Here is a 17,173-nt window from a genome sequence, read left to right as displayed (position 1 = left end):
TATGAGACTCTTGAGAGTCCCATGGACGGCAAGAAGATCAAACGGATCCATTCTTAAGGAAATCAGCCCTGAGTGCTCACTGGAAGGACTGATCCTGAAGCTGAGACTCCAATAATTTGGCCACCTCATTAGAAGAGCAGACTCCCTGGAAAAGACCCTGATGTTGGGAAAGATGGAGGGCACAAGGAGAAGGGGACGACAGAGGACGAGATGGTTGGATAGTGTTCTTGAAGCTACCAGCATGAGTTTGACCAAACTGCGGGAGGCAGTGGAAGACAGGAGGGGCTGACGTGCTCCGGTCCATGGGGTCATGAAGGGTCGGACACGACTAAACAACAACAACAATAACAATGTTATGTTGATGTATATGTTACATCAAGCAAGTTAATCCTGCAATTTCCATTGCTTGTCCACTTTCCTTATTACCAAAAGTCTGATTATGGGATGGTTGGGAATGGGCTTGTTGTGCAACATCATCAACTCAACTTTACTTGCACTGTATGAATTTCTCAGTGCATGACTGAATTCCACCAAAAAATAGCTGCAGGGTGGAAGTGCCCTTAATTACAACCAGCAGAAGTATTGTCACAAGTGCCTTTTACTGGATCAAGGCCATTAGTCTGTGTGTTGCTGAGTATTCAAATTGGAATGACTGGAACAGTTAAAATCATATGTCATATTTTTAAAGGCCTTGTCAATCTGATCCTCTTGTACCGCTTGGTCCCATTTTAAACAGCACATAATCACACAGGCCCATAATAACACCTCTTCCACAGTTTTGAGAAGTGGCATATTGTGTAATTGGTTCCATTACTGGATATGAGAAAGCTACTTTGAAGGCAAAGGATTTACTAATTTGTGAGAGATATGAAAGTATTTGTGAGGTGTAAAATTTAATAAGAAACAAATTACTTATGCTGCAGCAGTGAAGAAAATAAAAATCTGTATGAAAGCCACATTCTTTTGACGATCATTGTGGAATTTGGTTGCGTGTAAAACACAACAGGGGCTTAGATATTAACTAACTACTGAGGAGAAACAGCAAAATAGGCAAGCTGAGGAATGAGGAACTGGACAGATTAAAACATTTCCTCCAAGTATTTTTGCTGTTTGCATTTGTTAATTATTAATTCTTAATTATTGACAAAAGACAGTTTTAATTTATATGTAGCACATCAATTTGAAATGAAACACTGCTTATTTCCGATACTCCATTTTGCAGGCTCTGACAGTGTATTCTCATTGACGTCATTAAGGTGGCACCTGAATGGTTCTGGTGTGGCTGAGATAAAATCATGTCAGTCAACACATTTTTTTAAAATGTTAGAAAGATGAAAATATTCCTTGCCAGCTAAGATTGCAGTCCTGGGAATACTTATCAGGAAGACAGTCCCATTAGTTTCAGGCTGAACAAATATCAAGGGGCCCCTTCCTAGGGCAAGTCCAAAAAAGAAATTTCCCCGTGTTTCCTTTTCTCCATGCGCATGAGAAGCAATATGCAAGAAAGGAGTGAATGACGTGAGATGCTTCTGCCAGCACTGCCACTTCTGGGGAAAACACTGATCGTGGCCTGGAAGTATCACTCTCCAGAATGTTGTCTAAAGGTAAAGGGACCCTTGACCATTAGGTTCAGTCGTGACCGACTCTGGGATTGCGGCGCTCATCTCGCTTTATTGGCTGAGGGAGCCGGCGTACAGCTTCCGGGTCATGTGGGCAGCATGACTAAGCCGCTTCTGGCGAACCAGAGCAGCACACGGAAATGCCGTATACCTTCCTGCTGGAGTGGTACCTATTTATCTACTTGCACTTTGACGTGCTTTCAAACTGCTAGGTTGGCAGGAGCAGGGACCGAGCAACGGGAGCTCACCCCGCTGTGGGGATTCGAACCACCGACCTTCTGACTGGCAAGTCCTAGGCTCTGTGGTTTAACTGTTGTGTAGCTGGCTGTTAATGCTGTCCACAAGGCCAGGCCAGTCCCTAGGGCTGTGTGGGGCCCAGGAGAAATCAGGCTGTGTGGGCCCACCATTGCCTTCCTCTGCCACTTCTCCTCTCCTCCAGCTTCCTACTGCTTGTTGTTTTACTCCTCTGTTATTGGCAGTGGCCTCTCCTACAGCCTACATTTCTCCTCCCCGCTGCAGTGCTTTGGCAGCAGCAGTGCTAGCTTGCTGCCTGCCCGTTCTGTGGTTCAAGAAAGGGAGGAGGTGGAAACCCATGTGAATGGGGTGAGGGCTTGCAGGGCCAGCCAGGCATCAGGGTTGCTGACTGTGGCCACCAGTGCCATGTGCAGGGCTCCCTAAAGTGTGGTGTCCAGGGCAGTTGCACCTATTTGCCACCTCAGAGATGGCCCTTCCCATGGTGGCGGTAATATAGGCAGGGGTGTAGCATGGGTAGCTGGAGCCCAGGGCAGAGCAAGCGGTCAGTCCCTTTGATGGCCAGAATCAATAGAGTCTCTCTTGCAAACTAGCCTCAACCTGGTTGCAGCTCCTCAGAAATTTGGGCCCAGGGTCATGGCCCCCCTGCCCCCTCACACTGCGTTACTGAGTGTAAGTCATTTTTTTTTTGCCACCATGTACTCCTTGGGGAGGCTGTTTGTGGGTGGAAAGGAAGGCCTCTGAGTTCTTGTGGGTGCATGTGAGTTCATGTTGGCAACTGCTGCACTGATACAGACATAGTTTTAAAAACACTGGTGCAAAAGTTGACACAGTCCCGTTGAAGTCAAGGGAGAGCCTCAGGTTACTGTCCAATTTCCTTCCTACACCCACAGTGGAGACAGATTCCTGTTCCACACGGTAGCCAATCAAGGTACGCCCATCAGGAATATATATATATATAAGGCAGAGCAAGTGAAAAGAGGTGTGTGTCATTTATGCAGTCTCAGTGTCCAGAGAATGATAGCTGAAATATACTCGGAGTCAAGTGTGGATTTCATGTTCTTTATTCAGCTCATAGTAGTGAGGAATGAAAGTTCCCCCAAAATATCTGCTTTATATACATTATTTACACAATGGGTCACAAGTGATTGGCTAATTCTGGGATTCTCCTGTAGGCCAATCAGGTTGCGGATTCACTTCCACCTGGAGCTGGATTGGGTGGCTCCTGCAGACCAATCATACTGCTGCATTGTTCTAGGACCAATCAGACTGCTGCATTCTGGACCCTATTGTTCTAGGACCAATCAGACTGCTGCATTCTGAATCCTATTGTTCTAGGACCAATCAGACTGCTGCTTTTGGGATCCTATTCAACTCAGTACATAACAATAGCTCACAAATGGAAACTGCATGATGGCACACTTGGCAAACAGCTAACAGCCAGGGAGAACAAAAATATTGGGGAAAGGGCAGGGTAAAGAGCAAACACGTCTCATACTGGTTTTCTCAGAGAAGGCTGGGGAGGTGCATCATGGGGGAGAAACTGAGGCTGGCCTTCAGCACAAAAGTAACTACCATGATTGCAAGAACTACCATGGAAAGCCTTTGCCCCTGTAGTTCTCAACAGATTACAGTTACTCACTGACAGGGTCTATCCTGAGTCACAATGTGGCTCAGAGGTCAACAGTCAGCATGATTTTCTCACTGTGTCAGCGAAAAGTGCCCTTCACAGTGCTCAACTAAAAAGGATGCCCATTTATGCTCCAGAAGGTGATCGTGCCCTTCCACAAAACATGCATGGCACCATCCAGTGTGATGGGTCATCCTTGGATGCCTTCCGTGTGAAACAGGGCTGTGCTCATGCTCCATCTCTCTTCAGGACATTCTTCTCCCTGTTGCTCTCCTTCACCTTCAGTTCAGGTGAAGATGGTGGGCACTTCCATTCAAGGAGTGATGAAGGTCTGGTCAACTTCTGAGGAAGCTCTACAGAGACTCATCAACCATTTTGCCCAAGTCTGGAGGGAATTTGGCTTCACCACCAGCCTGATGAAGACCAGCATCCTAGATCAGGACATCACCAGCACACCATGCATCAGCAATGGTGATCACATGCTTGTAGTGGTAGATGATTTTTTCTACCTGGGCTCCAACATAACCAGCAATATTTCTGTGATGGCCTGGGATTCGGACTCGGATGCTGAACCTGAGGGATCCCAGCCTGCACAGGATTCCCCGCCTCCAGAACCAGCTGAGCCGGGGCTGGGGCTTGAGCCTGAAGGGTCCTCACCTGTGCGGGATCCTCAGGTGCAGGCATCAGCTGAGTCTGCTCTGGCTCCTGAGATGATGGAGGACCCATTGCCTGCAGGTTCTCCACTCTCAGCCCCGTCAGAGGAAGCTGAGGTTGCCTCTGGGTCCGGTAACCCTCCAGCCTCTCCTGAGCTGCAGAGGCTCAGGGCAGAGAGGTGGAGGGAACTAAGTTCCCGCAGGAGGAGTGCTTGCCTCCAGGCCAGGAGAGGCGAGTCACCAGAGGATCAGGGCCGCCCTATGCCTTGGGGCAGATAAAAGCCAGCCAGCCCCAGTCCCAAGTCGTGGGAGCAACATTGTTGGTTGCTAGTCCCTGCCTGAACCCTGTCCTGCTTTCCTGCCTGAGCTCCTGCCCTGCCCTGGCTCCCTGCTTGCAAGCCTGTTCCTGACTTCACCCGACTCCCTGCCCTGCACCCAGCTTCAGCTGCTAGGCACTGCCTCCACGTTGTACCTCTGACCATGGACCAGACTTGGACCTCACCTCTCGGGTAACCCACGGAGCCTGCACAATTTCCATTGATGCTAAGCTAGACAAGCACATTGGCAAGGCAGATGAAGCAAGGGCTCACCTCTTCAAAAGGATATGGGAGAATGTGATGCTGATGACCAATACCAAGATAAAGGTCTACCAGGCTTGCATGTTGTGCATGCTGCTTTATGGAAGGGAGTATTGGGAGACTTACATGCACCAGGAGCAACACCTCAATGCCTTCCATATGCTCTGTGTCAGGAAGACTTTGGGCATCACATGACAGGACAGAGCCAAAGAAGGATGTGCTCTACAAAGCCCACATTCCCAGCATATTCACACTTCTTTTTCAGTGACATCAATGCTGGCTTGGTCAGGTGCACAGAATGGAAGATGCCAGAATTCTCAAGGAAGCTAGCTTCAGGCACTAGGCCTGTGAGGAGACCAACTCTGTTCTACAAAGATGTCTGCAAACATGGCATGAAGACTGACATTAACTGTCGTATGGGAATCCCCTGAAGACTATAGCAGTGCCTGGAGACAGACAGTCAGGTGGTGTATCCAGAGCAGTCACCAGAGGAAGAATGAGCACTGGGAGGAGCACATAGAGAAGAAATGTCATGGTGCACCTCTAACAGCAAAACTGGATCCTTCATCTGCCCCACCTGCCATAAAACATTTATCTCCTGTACTGGCCTTTACAGCCACAGCAGGTATAGTGGTACCTCGGGTTAAGTACTTAATTCGTTCCGGAGGTCTGTTCATAACCTGAAACTATTCTTAACCTGAAGCACCACTTTAGCTAATGGGGCCTCCTGCTGCTGCCGCGCCACCGGAGCACGATTTCTGTTCTCATCCTGAAGCAAAGTTCTTAACCTGAAGCACTATTTCTGGGTTAGCGGAGTCTGTAACCTGAAGCGTATGTAACCTGAAGCATATGTAACCTGAGGTACCACTGTACTGTGACTCTCTCTCCAATGGTATGACTTTATCCTTGAAGGCTCACCCTTCCATTGTCTTTTGAGACAGATGGATGACAACAATTCTTCTCAGAATTCTTACAAATATCTGGCCTCAGAACCCAGAACCACTAAGAATCTTATCTCACTCCTTTTGAGGATGTGTGGCTCCAAGGACTTGTAGCTCATGGAAGAGAGTGCAGCATCAAACCTGGCTATTTCCTCTCTTCAACCCACAGTGCCTTAGAAGTGGAGGGAAACAGGTTAAAGCATTCTCTGCACTGGGTCACAGCAATGAAGAAAAGGCAAGGGGCAGCCTTGTCCCCAGCACCTGCCTACTTTTGCTATAAAAAAAAGCTGCACATTGCACAATTAAATGAGAGGTCCCTAGCTTCTCATGAGATACCCAGCTTTCTCGCTGTTAGGACATGTCAACACCACCATGTCAACCAGGCTTCTGGTCACTTTACTGCTCAGCTGCAACACAGCATGATCAGGCAACTCTTAGAAGGAACCTCATGGACCGCCAAGCCCAAAGTCGACTGCTTCACTTCTTCCATTGGCCTCAGTGTTGGGCAGACAGCATGCAGGGGAGTCATGCTGGTTGGCAGTGCTTGAGGGACAGAGGCCTAATCCTGGCCAGGCTGAACAGGCAAAGCACCCTCCATAGGAAAACTAGGGAGGTGGGTCACCAGGGTGAGGTAGATTATGGCTCAGACCAGGACTCTCTTTTTTTTAATATAGAATATTTATTAAAGTTTTCAAGAAATAATACAAAATAAACTGAAAAAAGTAAGAAAAAATAAAAATATAGCAAAAATACAAAAAAGAACAACACAAAAATACAGAAATAGTTAAAAACACATAAAATTTCCATCACTTATTTTCTTTTAACTTATTTTCCAGACCTCCTCACACCTCCCTTTCTTGTATTCCAATTCAAGTTGTTAGTTCAACAAATCCTCACCATTAGTTTATACTTTTTTCTGAACATTATTTTTCATATCTCTTAGGCATTACAGCTGGAAACCACTTAATTTCTGTCCAACATCATCCTAACATTCATTGATTTTACAATATTTCTGCAAATAGTCTTTGAACTTCTTCCAATCTTCTTCCGCTGACTCTTTTTCCTGGTCTCGGATTCTGCCGGTCATTTCTGCCAATCCCATATAGTCTATCATCTTCATCTGCCATTCTTCCAAGGTGGGTTGGACTCTTGAACATTCTCTTGACCTTGGAGATTAGTCAGGCTTATATCATAGCAGCTGGACTTAAAGGCATTCTAGATCTTAAACATTTGGTAGTGCTTTAAAAGTAGTGACCCTAACCAGGACTTTGAATTAGCCAGAATCCAGAGTGAAAGGTTCACCTCCGAGTCCCATGCTTCAGATAACTAGCTCCTGTCTAAAGCCTTGCAGGTGAATTCTGTCTCTATTGAGCATTCCTGGAAGAGGGTGCTATAGTAATCCTCGCCATGGGAACTGTCTGTTGCAGCTGCTGTCCCCTAATAATAATAATAATAGTAATAATAATAATAATTAATTTATTATTTATACCCCGCCCATCTGGCTGGGTTTCCCCAGCTACTCTGGGCGGCTTCCAACAAAACACTAAACTACAATAACCTATTAAACATTAAAAGCTTCCCTAAACAGGGCTGCCTTTAGATGTCTTCTAAAAGTTTGGTAGTTATTTTTCTCTTTGACATCTGGTGGGAGGGCATTCCACAGGGCAGGTGCCACTACCGAGAAGGCCCTCTGCCTGGTTCCCTGTAACTTGGCTTCTCACAGCGAGGGAACCACCAGAAGGCCCTCAGCGCTGGATCTCAGTATTTGGACAGAATGATGGGGGTGGAGACGCTCCTTCGGGTATACTGGACCGAGGCCGTTTAGGGCTTTAAAGGTCAGCACCAACACTTTGAATTGTGCTCGGAAACGTACTGGGAGCCAGTGTAGGTCTTTCAAGACCAGTGTTGTATGGTCTTGGCGGCCCTTGCTTATCCCTGTTCTATTACTTTTGCTTTTATGCAGACAACTGGACATGTGCAGAGGTAGGAGTGCTCCTTATCCTTGGTGCTACAGAAAGCACAGGCAAGGTGACTACAGCAGCAGTAGTGACCAGTGAGAAGCCAGCTGTTCCACTATGGGGCCACCCCTTGCAAGGCTCCTGCACCTTTCCAGAGATCATGGCATACATGACTATAACAAAGGCAGCCATAGACAGCATGGAGATGCAGTGATGATGAAAACTGCACCTGTTGTTCTGGTGTCTGTCATGCAGTTTTTTGTGAGAACAAGAAATATTGCCAGCCACTCACGCCCACTGATTGTTCTGTGATGCTGTCAGAACTCACTTCACAGCTATTCAACATGTTGCTTCATGTTGTTTAGTAAAAGTTGTCAGTGCTGTCTGCGGCAATAAACATTGAGAGACAGGACAATCTCCCACCTTGCTTGTCACTTACCCTAGCTGCCTTCATGATGGGGCACTGAAGGGACTTTGTGCCACAACGCTGCATCAGTCCTGCCATTTGAGTACTGAGAAGTGATGGGTCTGCAGAAAGGATGGGGGGATAAATTTGATCCAGTTTACAGGTACCTAAGTATCACTTTCTGAAACAATACATGAATCGAAACACAACCATGCTTTGAAATTTGCACTTATCCGAATTTTGCAATGCAGTTTTCCAGTTAAATAATGTCTACAAAAAAATGCATAAACTTGGGTGAAATGTGCATATATTAGTGAAGATGACATTTGAAAATACATTATCTGGAGGAATTGCTTTGTAAAAACATATAATTAGGCAAAATTGCATAGAAAATTGTGTGTATTAAGAGAAATTTGCACTAAAATGTTGGTGAGATTTTGCAATGACTTTTAAAAAACCCTGATGTGAATATGCAGTGAACTGAACTTCAGACTGGAAAAATGAGAAACTGAATGAAACTAATATTGTTGTTGTTTAGTCGTGTCCGACTCTTTGTGACCCTATGGACCACAGCACGCCAGGCACTCCTGTCTTCCACTACCTCCCGCAGTTTGGTCAAACTCATGCTGGTAGCTTCAAGAACCATCTTGTTCTCTGTTGTCCCCTTCTCCTTGTGCCCTCAATCTTTCCCAACATCATTGACACGTACTTCCACTCAATGTGCTCAACCGTTCAATAACCTCATGGATATCCTTGGTACTGCTGTGGTTATAAACTGGGGAATTGGGCTGCATGAAATGGAAAAGGGGAGGGAATAGAAAATGCACATCAGATATGGAGCTGGACGTGATGGAGAAGGCTGTTTGTTGTAGCCCTCACCTCTGCTTGCTTTGCAGGCCTCTTGAGCGTTTCCGGGCAGATTGTGTGAACTGGGTAAAATTGTATCATGATGGTATTCATGCTATAGCTATGTGTTGGTCTGTGCACTGACAATGCCTTTTATGCGTGTCAGTGCACATTGTCTTGACTGGTGGATTTTGGCAGAGTTGCCAAGGTGTCTGTGAGTATCTGTCGTATGTTCCTACATTGTGTCTCATCTCTTGTGCTTTCTGTGAGTGCATAGGATAATGAATTCATTACACCAGCATTGGCTTTGCATGACTGCCACTGATGTGGTGAGTCCTTAGGATCAGATAATTTAGTATTAAATTGCACAGTGCATTTCATTGCTTTAAATGTGATGTGGAACACTTCTCTCTTCTAGATTACATCCATTGCTTCTGCTGGAGATTCTAGGCTCCCCCCGCCAAAAAAGATGAATTGCTGAGTGCTAATTCAAATTGGTGGTGGCCATGCGCAAACTACTGGGAAATACTTATCTGCAGTTAAGTTCCATGTGGTTGGCATGCATTTAAAAGGGTCTTAGTCCATGTACCATTCTTTTTTATGCATAAAATCCACATCCCATCAAGGTATTATGCATAGGGTCATATTCCTACCTTTAGTAGTGTTTCTGCTCCTGTAAAATCTGTCTAAGAAGTGGGGGGGGGGAGGGGGAGAGAGAGAGAGAGATTTAAAATTTGCACAGGTGTGCATTAATTCTCACGTGGACCCACTATTAGAAATATTGTTCTTCTCAATATTATTTATGTATGCTATGTAGTGCTTTTAAACTTCATGTGGATGCAGGGATTGCAAGATCACACATCCAAATTGCGGGTGTTACGTGCCTATGTTAAAAGTTCTCTGATGGCTAACATTTCTGATGTTTGGCCATTTAACTCACAATGAGCTCATGTTTAATCAGGTAGAAATGGTCTAATTATATGGTTTCAAATATTCAGTTTGAACAGTTAGACACTGTGATGCTGTCAGAACCTCTAAAAGAAACCTAAAACCCTTCTGTCATTGGCTAAATGTTTTGAATTGAGGTTAAATGAATGTTGCTTTTATTAAACATTTGTAGATAATATGTAAGTGGCACTGTTCTGTCATGCAGGAAAATCTCTATTTGTATTTGCCAAGATTCTATGATAAAGTTGTTCTTTTCAAGTTTATCCATTTTGGTTTTTTTTAAAAAAAACCTAAACAAATTTATATGGTAAAACTAGTCTTTTCTTTTCAGATCCCTCCAAGTTTTATTTTTCTTTCCTTTTGAACACAGCTTATTTAAATTTTCAAAACTACAGAATAATGGCAAATGTCAATTATCTCCTACAACTTCTTCCAGATTTGGCAAAAGTTAAAGTTGTTCATGTTTTATGGCACTGACTATTCAAGTAATTTCTTATTTTAGAGCATATCTTTTTATTTCTTTTTAATTTCCGTTTAAAATAAACAGGTGTTGCTGCCAGGAGGATAACTCCAGCCCTGTTGTTGTTCAGTCATGCTTTCTGGTTTTCACAAGCTTCAGAAAAATACAGCATCATTAATTTTCTTTTCCCTGTATTCTGAACACTACCTCTTTTACATACTTCTAAGTACAAGTGATTAAGCAGGCAGAGAGAATAATTGTTTGCTGTCATCTCTCACTTTTCCCCTCTCTAAAATCTTTGTTAGGGCAATATGTTTCTTATGCCATAATAAATATACTGTGCTAATATGGATTTTGGAAATTTTCTTAAGTTTTTGTGCTGCTTTCTCTATCTCTTTCTCCATTATCTTTCACAATTATCTCACTTTATTCCTTTCCTTTCCTTATCTTTTTCTTTCTTTTGCTGTTTTCTCCTCTCCCCCCCCCTCTCTTTTTGTTTTTATTTAGATTAGTTTCTTTTATCTTATTGCTTTATTACAAAGCTTTAATAAAGCATTTAAAAAAAAAAAAATCTCACTTTATAGGACTGCTTTTAGGTCGGCTTCACACCTGACATGGCAATTGTGTGTATTTTATTATAAATTTAATAGCTTCATATACTGCCTCTCTTCTCTGTTAGAGTTACCTAGCTAATTCGCAGTATACATGCAAAATAATATTAAGGCTAAAAATACGAAAGCAGCCTAGCTACCTTTGAAGGTGACGCGGAAACTACAACTAATCCAGAATGTGGCAGCTAGACTGGTGACTAGGAGCGGCAGCCGAGACCGCTTGAAAGACCTACACTGGCTCCCAGTACGTTTCCGAGCACCATTCAAAGTGTTGGTGCTGACCTTGAAAGCCCTAAATGGCCTCGGCCCAGTAGACCTGAAGGAGCGTCTCCATCCCCATCATTCTGCCCGGACACTGAGGTCCAGCGCCGAGGGCTTCTGGTGGTTCCCTCGTTGCGAGAAGTGAAGTTACAGGGAACCAGGCAGAGGGCCTTCTTGGTGGTGGCACCCACCCTGTGGAACGCCCTCCCACCCAATGTCAAAGAGAACAACAACTACCAGACTTTTAGAAGACATCTGAAGGCAGCCCTGTTTAGGGAAGCTTTTAATGTTTGATGCATTGCTGTATTTTAATATTTTGTTGGAAGCCGCCCAGAGTGGCTGGGGAAACCCAGCCAGATGGGCGGGGTATAAATAATAAATTATTATTATTATTATCATTATTATTATTATTAGCCACACACAAAGTAAAAGTAATAGTGGTAACATAAAAACTACCAGTACCCCATCTCCAAAGGTAAAGGTAAAGGGACCCCTGACCATTAGGTCCAGTCGTAACCGACTCTGGGGTTGCGCTGCTCATCTTGCTTTATTGGCCAAGGGAGCCGCTTCTGGTGAACCAAAGCAGCGCATGGAAATGCTGTTTACCTTCCCGCCGGAGTAGTACCTATGTATCTACTCGCACTTTGATGTGCTTTCGAACTGCTAGGTTGGCAGGAGCAGGGACCGAGCAACGGGAGCTCACCCCGTCGCGGGGATTCGAACCGCCAACCTTCTGATCGGCAAGTCCTCGGCTCTGTGGTTTAACCCACGGCGCCACCCGCGTCCCACAATCTCCAAATGTACTGCAGAATGAAAAGGTCTTCATTGCCCTTCCGAAAGATTGACGGGAGATGCCCTCATGTCTCTGCAGGAAGGAAATTCACAGGATGGTCAGTTGGCATTGCAGGAGAAAAGCTCTGCTCCTTCAACTTCCCAACTCGCCTCAAAGGACATGGCAGTGTGGTGGGTTGAGATAGAAAGAAATGCACCCGAATGTAGTCTAGACAAAGCTGATGTGTTTTCTGTAGTCAACAACAACAACAATAACACCTGTGATGGCCAGGCATATTTTCCTCAACATAGAAGACACGTGGTGGTGATGGGAAAGTACTTTAGCAGTAGAGGTTTATACTTACTGTTGTGTTACAAGCCACCTTTTATGGATAAACTCTTTTAAAGATTTGTTGAAAAAGGTCCGATAGTGTCACTGTGGTCTCTCAGAATTGCAATCTGTTGTTCACTGTGAACGGAACTTTAAAAATATTTCCCTAGTTTTCACTGTGAAACGAGACCCAGCCAGATGGGCGGGGTACAAATAATAAATTATTATTATTATTTGGCAGGAAAGTATATCATATTAAAGCAGTTTGCTGGGAAATTACTGCTGTTCGCTTGCTAGATTTGGGTTAAAAGGGAAATTTGAAAGGTGCCAGCGCTTGTAATCTATTTGCCATTATACACCTTGTGCATTGATCCATTCAGGTTGCACAAATTAGAACACTAAGTAGATTGGATGATGGTAAGGATTTTAGTGTGAGTCCTTAAGTATGGGGCAATTGTGGTTGACTGTTTTTGCAATTTACTATCAAGTCTGAGTTTTCCTTATGAAGATAATAGCAAGTCCTTTACATTGTGCATGTAAATTTATTGTGTGAATAGTGTGACTGAACTTTAATCTCTGAGATCATTGGTTTGTCAGCAGGTGATATTCAGGAACTGTAGCTTCACACATGACCTGGTCGCAATTATTAGAGATGCGGACTTTGTTCTTTAGCTTTGAAGACATATATATATGATTTTGTGAACAATTTCTTTTTTGTTTCAGTCATAAATTGTAATATTTGGATTTGTAACTCTCAGATCATTTCATTAAAGCAAATCCTTAAGGGAACATGATTAGAAAAATATAGAAATTTGGGATTTGTGAAATTGATCAGACCAAACAGTCATTCTATAAACTTGTCAAATAATATATGGCTTGATTTGTGATTCACTTTGCTTTATTCCCCTGTCTTTAAAATCAGTCTCTTACAGTGCATTCCACCATCAGCCTTTTTCTCAGTTCTTTCCACATGCTTTATATGTATAATACTATGGATTCATTAGACTTTTTTAATGTGGAAAATGTAAGTTAAAATTTGTACAACTCCTTCATTTTCAGGGGGTCTTGCCTTTGGGACTCGGTGCAAGTCAATGGGAAAAAGTAGCTGCAACAAATTAATCGTCACCAGCAGTCCAATGATGGTTCAGCGACTGGGACTTCTATCTCCTCCTGCCCAAAAAGTCTCAACGGCATGCAACCAAACCAGCCCTAGCTTACAGAGGGCTGTGAATGCTACCAACTTGGATATACCTCCATCTGATACAAGGTCTTCATTTTATTCTATAGGAATGTTTTCATGTCTATAAAGTCAGAAAAATATTTTACCACTCACTTTAGAATTATCCCTTTTGTGCACAGTTGTAATTTAGAATGAAAGCTGCAGTCTAGGTATTGTAAAGGTAAAGGTAAAGGGACCCCTGACCATTAGATCCAGTCGTGACCGACTCTGGGCTTGCGGCACTCATCTCGCTTTATTGGCCGAGGGAGCCGGCGTACAGCTTCCGGGTCATGTGGCCAGCATGACTAAGCCACTTCTGGTGAACCAGAGCAGCACATGGAAATGCCGTTTACCTTCCCGCCAGAGTGGTACCTATTTATCTACTTGCACTTTGATGTGCTTTCGAACTGCTAGGTTGGCAGGAGCAGGGACCGAGCAACGGGAGCTCACCCCGTCGCGGGGATTCGAACCGCCAACCTTCTGATCGGCAAGTCCTAGGCTCTGTGGTTTAACCCACAGCGCCACCCGTGTCCCTCTAGGTATTGTAGTTCAATATTATTCCTTTGAGATGAATCACAGGTTTTAGAGGTTATGCAGTAATGCCCTAAGAAAAGCATGTTATAACATGTGCTATGTAAGTAAACTTCGGCTAATGTTGGCTATCTAGAATAGTCACAGGTGGTTGCATCTCTCTCGGTGGTGAGCTTGTAGGTGCTGTTCCCTTTCCTTCCCTTGGGTGGAGGAAAACAACCTGAGTCCCCCCTCCCCTGTTTATGAGCACTCACTGGGGCTTGCAGTGGCTACTGGTTAACAAGGTTGGAAATGAATTTTACTGGACACCTTGGCTGGTTTTGAATAAACATTCACAAACTTTTATTGATAATTATCAGCTAAATAGTTTGAGGATCTATACAACTGTGTAACATGAAGAAAACAGAATTGTTAGAGAAATCAAAGACTGGAACTGAGGGAAGTCGGGGGTGGGTGGGTTCTGTGGGGGAGGGAGGGGGAGGGAGAGGAAAAAAGGGGGGAAATAAGGATATGTTTTTGGATAATATGTTTTGTTTTAATTTTTAATAAAAAAGTAATTTTTTAAAAAAAGGAAATGAATTTTACACGCACCTGTAATTAGCCCTGGTTAGTCTCTTGGTCGGGGACGTGGGTGGTGCTGTGGGTTAAACCACCAAGCCTAGGACTTGCCGATCAGAAGGTCGGTGGTTCGAATCCCCATGACGGGGTGAGCTCCTGTAGCTCGGTCCCTGCTCCTGACAACCTAGCAGTTCAAAAGCACGTCAAAGTGCAAGTGGATAAATAGGTACCGCTCTGGCGGGAAGGTAAACGGCGTTTCCGTGCGCTGCTCTGGTTCGCCAGAAGCGGCTTTGTCATGCTGGCCACATGACCCAGAAGCTGTACACCGGCTCCCTCGGCCAATAAAGCGAGATGAGCGCCGCAACCCCGGAGTCAGTCACGACTGGACCTAATGTTCAGGTGTCCCTTTACCTTTACCTTTAGTCTCTTGGTCAGTTAGTGGGTTGCACTCACACTCGAGACCCTGATGGGGCTGCCAAAGCAACTGTCACAACAATAGTCAGTAGGTGGTATTCAATGCAGCCTGAGCATCAGGTTGTCTCTACCTGAGTTTCCCTTGATTCTCTAATGTAGCTGCAGCCCCTGACACCTCTCCCAGGCCTTTCCTGAGAACACCATGGCCCTTGGAGAAAATTTGTGAAGGGCACAGAGAGCACAAGGGACTGCAGTAAGGATATGGGGCAATTCTTCTTGTGCAAATATTTGCACTCATGCAGTATTGGACACCACCCATTACTTACTAATAGACATACTATGTGTAGTAGGGGGACGCGGGTGGCGCTGTGGGTTAAACCACAGAGCCTAGGACTTGCCAATCAGAAGGTTGACGGTTCGAATCCCCGCAACGGGGTGAGCTCCTGTTGCTCGGTCCCAGCTCCTGCCCACCTAGCAGTTCAAAAGCACCTCAAAGTGCAAGTAGATAAATAGGTACCACTCTGGCGGGAAGGTAAATGGCATTTCCGTGCGCTGCTCTGGTTCTCCAGAAGCGGCTTAGTCATGCTGGCCACATGACCCGGAAGCTGTACGCCGGCTCCTTCGGCCAATAAAGCGAGATGCGCGCGGCAACCCCAGAGTTGATCATGACTGGACCTAATGGTCAGGGGTCCCTTTACCTTTACCTATGTGTAGTAACTTGGTGTTCAGATTTTGAATATGCAAAAGCAAAGATCAGTTTTGAGAAGGTGATTTTAATTGTCAAAAATAAGCAGCTGAGCTGTGAATATGCCAGCTGCTTCACAGAACTACCAAGAGCTGAAATTTAAGTAATTGTTTGCATTCCCTCTCCCTCTTTTCTCCATCACAGATCCCTTCTGTCCCGAGAATCTTTGGCCTCCACAACCCTGAGTCTGTCTGAAAGTCCATCAATCCAGAGTGTCAAGCAAGAATGGCTTCATGGCTACAGGATTTTTCCTTCTCTTCCTTCCAGCCAAGGCTCCCCAAATGGCACAGACCTCGGGGACATCACAAGTGTTACATCTGGAATGTCCATGTCCAACAATGTCTCTAGCTCATTACCATCTTACTTGTTTGGTGTGGAAAATAATTGTTCTCCTTATCCTAGTCCTCACTATTCTTCAACCAGGTCTCATTCAGCCAAAAAGAGGGCCCTCTCTCTGTCTCCTTTGTCTGATGGAATCGGGATTGACTTCAATACAATCATCCGCACATCCCCCACTTCTCTTGTTGCTTACATCAATGGCTCAAGGGCATCTCCAGCAAACATCTCCCCTCAGCCTGAGGTCTATGGACACTTCTTGGGAATAAGGGGAAGTTGTATTCCTCAGACTTGCTCTATTCCAAATCCTCAAAAAAGACTTCTTGTTGCTAATGGCAATGTTGCCCTTCCAAGTTACAGTGAAAGTGGGAACACTGAATACCAGCGCATGCAACAGTTGGAACAAAACAGCCTACAGCCAGCAGTCACTAACAACATGGTGGTTCAACAAGGAATATCTCTGCTAGATAGCCAATCTGTGGGCATTTTAAAAAGTGGGCGTGCCAATGGTTTTTCCGGGAACACAATGGACATGCCACCTGATTCTCCAGTGGCTCCCCTTGTTCTTCCTCCATCACATGGTCCACCTCCCCCATACCACGCGCATCAGCATGACCTTATAAACCATCCCCACCAGATTTCCTTAGCAGCATCTGTGCAAGGCTCTCTCTTAGACGAAGAAGGCGAACTGGATGAGTTTAATGGCAAGCACTGCTGTTGCTGGATAGACTGCAGTGCTACTTATGACCAGCAGGAAGATCTTGTGCGGCACATAGAAAAAAATCACATAGACCAGAGGAAAGGAGAGGATTTCACTTGTTTTTGGGCTGGGTGCCCTCGGAGATACAAGCCATTTAATGCTCGTTACAAACTACTGATTCACATGAGAGTGCATTCAGGAGAAAAGCCAAACAAATGTACGGTAAGTCTAAAACATGTTACATAGACACACTGGCTTACTGTATATGAAATATACCAATTTTTAACACTGTGCTAGGTTCCTCCCCCCTTTTTGGCTAGTACAGCTTGTTCTGAAAAAAACAGAAACAGAATACAAGATTTGTTGCTATTAATGAATTAAAAAATAAGTGAATGAATAGACTTT

At 44.7% G+C, this 17,173-nt stretch overlaps 1 protein-coding gene across 4 annotated transcripts in view; it reads left to right on the top strand.

The window, feature by feature from the left end:
• The window catches only part of GLIS3 (GLIS family zinc finger 3), a 194,574-nt gene that overhangs the window by 37,091 nt on the left and 140,310 nt on the right, over window positions 1–17,173 (top strand). For 2 of the 4 annotated variants that reach the window (XM_079959264.1, XM_079959265.1), the window contains 2 exons: window positions 13,325–13,532; window positions 15,877–16,990. In XM_079959264.1, the coding sequence (XP_079815390.1) occupies window positions 13,325–13,532; window positions 15,877–16,990 (1,322 nt within the window). Of the gene's footprint in view, window positions 1–3,285; window positions 3,346–6,265; window positions 6,287–13,324; window positions 13,533–15,876; window positions 16,991–17,173 lie in introns of those variants that run through there. The other 2 variants (XM_079959266.1, XM_079959267.1) reach the window with 2 other exon arrangements.

Source organism: Podarcis cretensis (genome assembly GCF_951804945.1).
Source record: "Podarcis cretensis genome assembly, chromosome: 17".
NCBI lineage: Eukaryota > Metazoa > Chordata > Lepidosauria > Squamata > Lacertidae > Podarcis > Podarcis cretensis.
The sequence above is the reverse complement of the archived record's forward strand: the minus strand, read 5'-3'. Positions and strand labels throughout refer to the sequence as shown.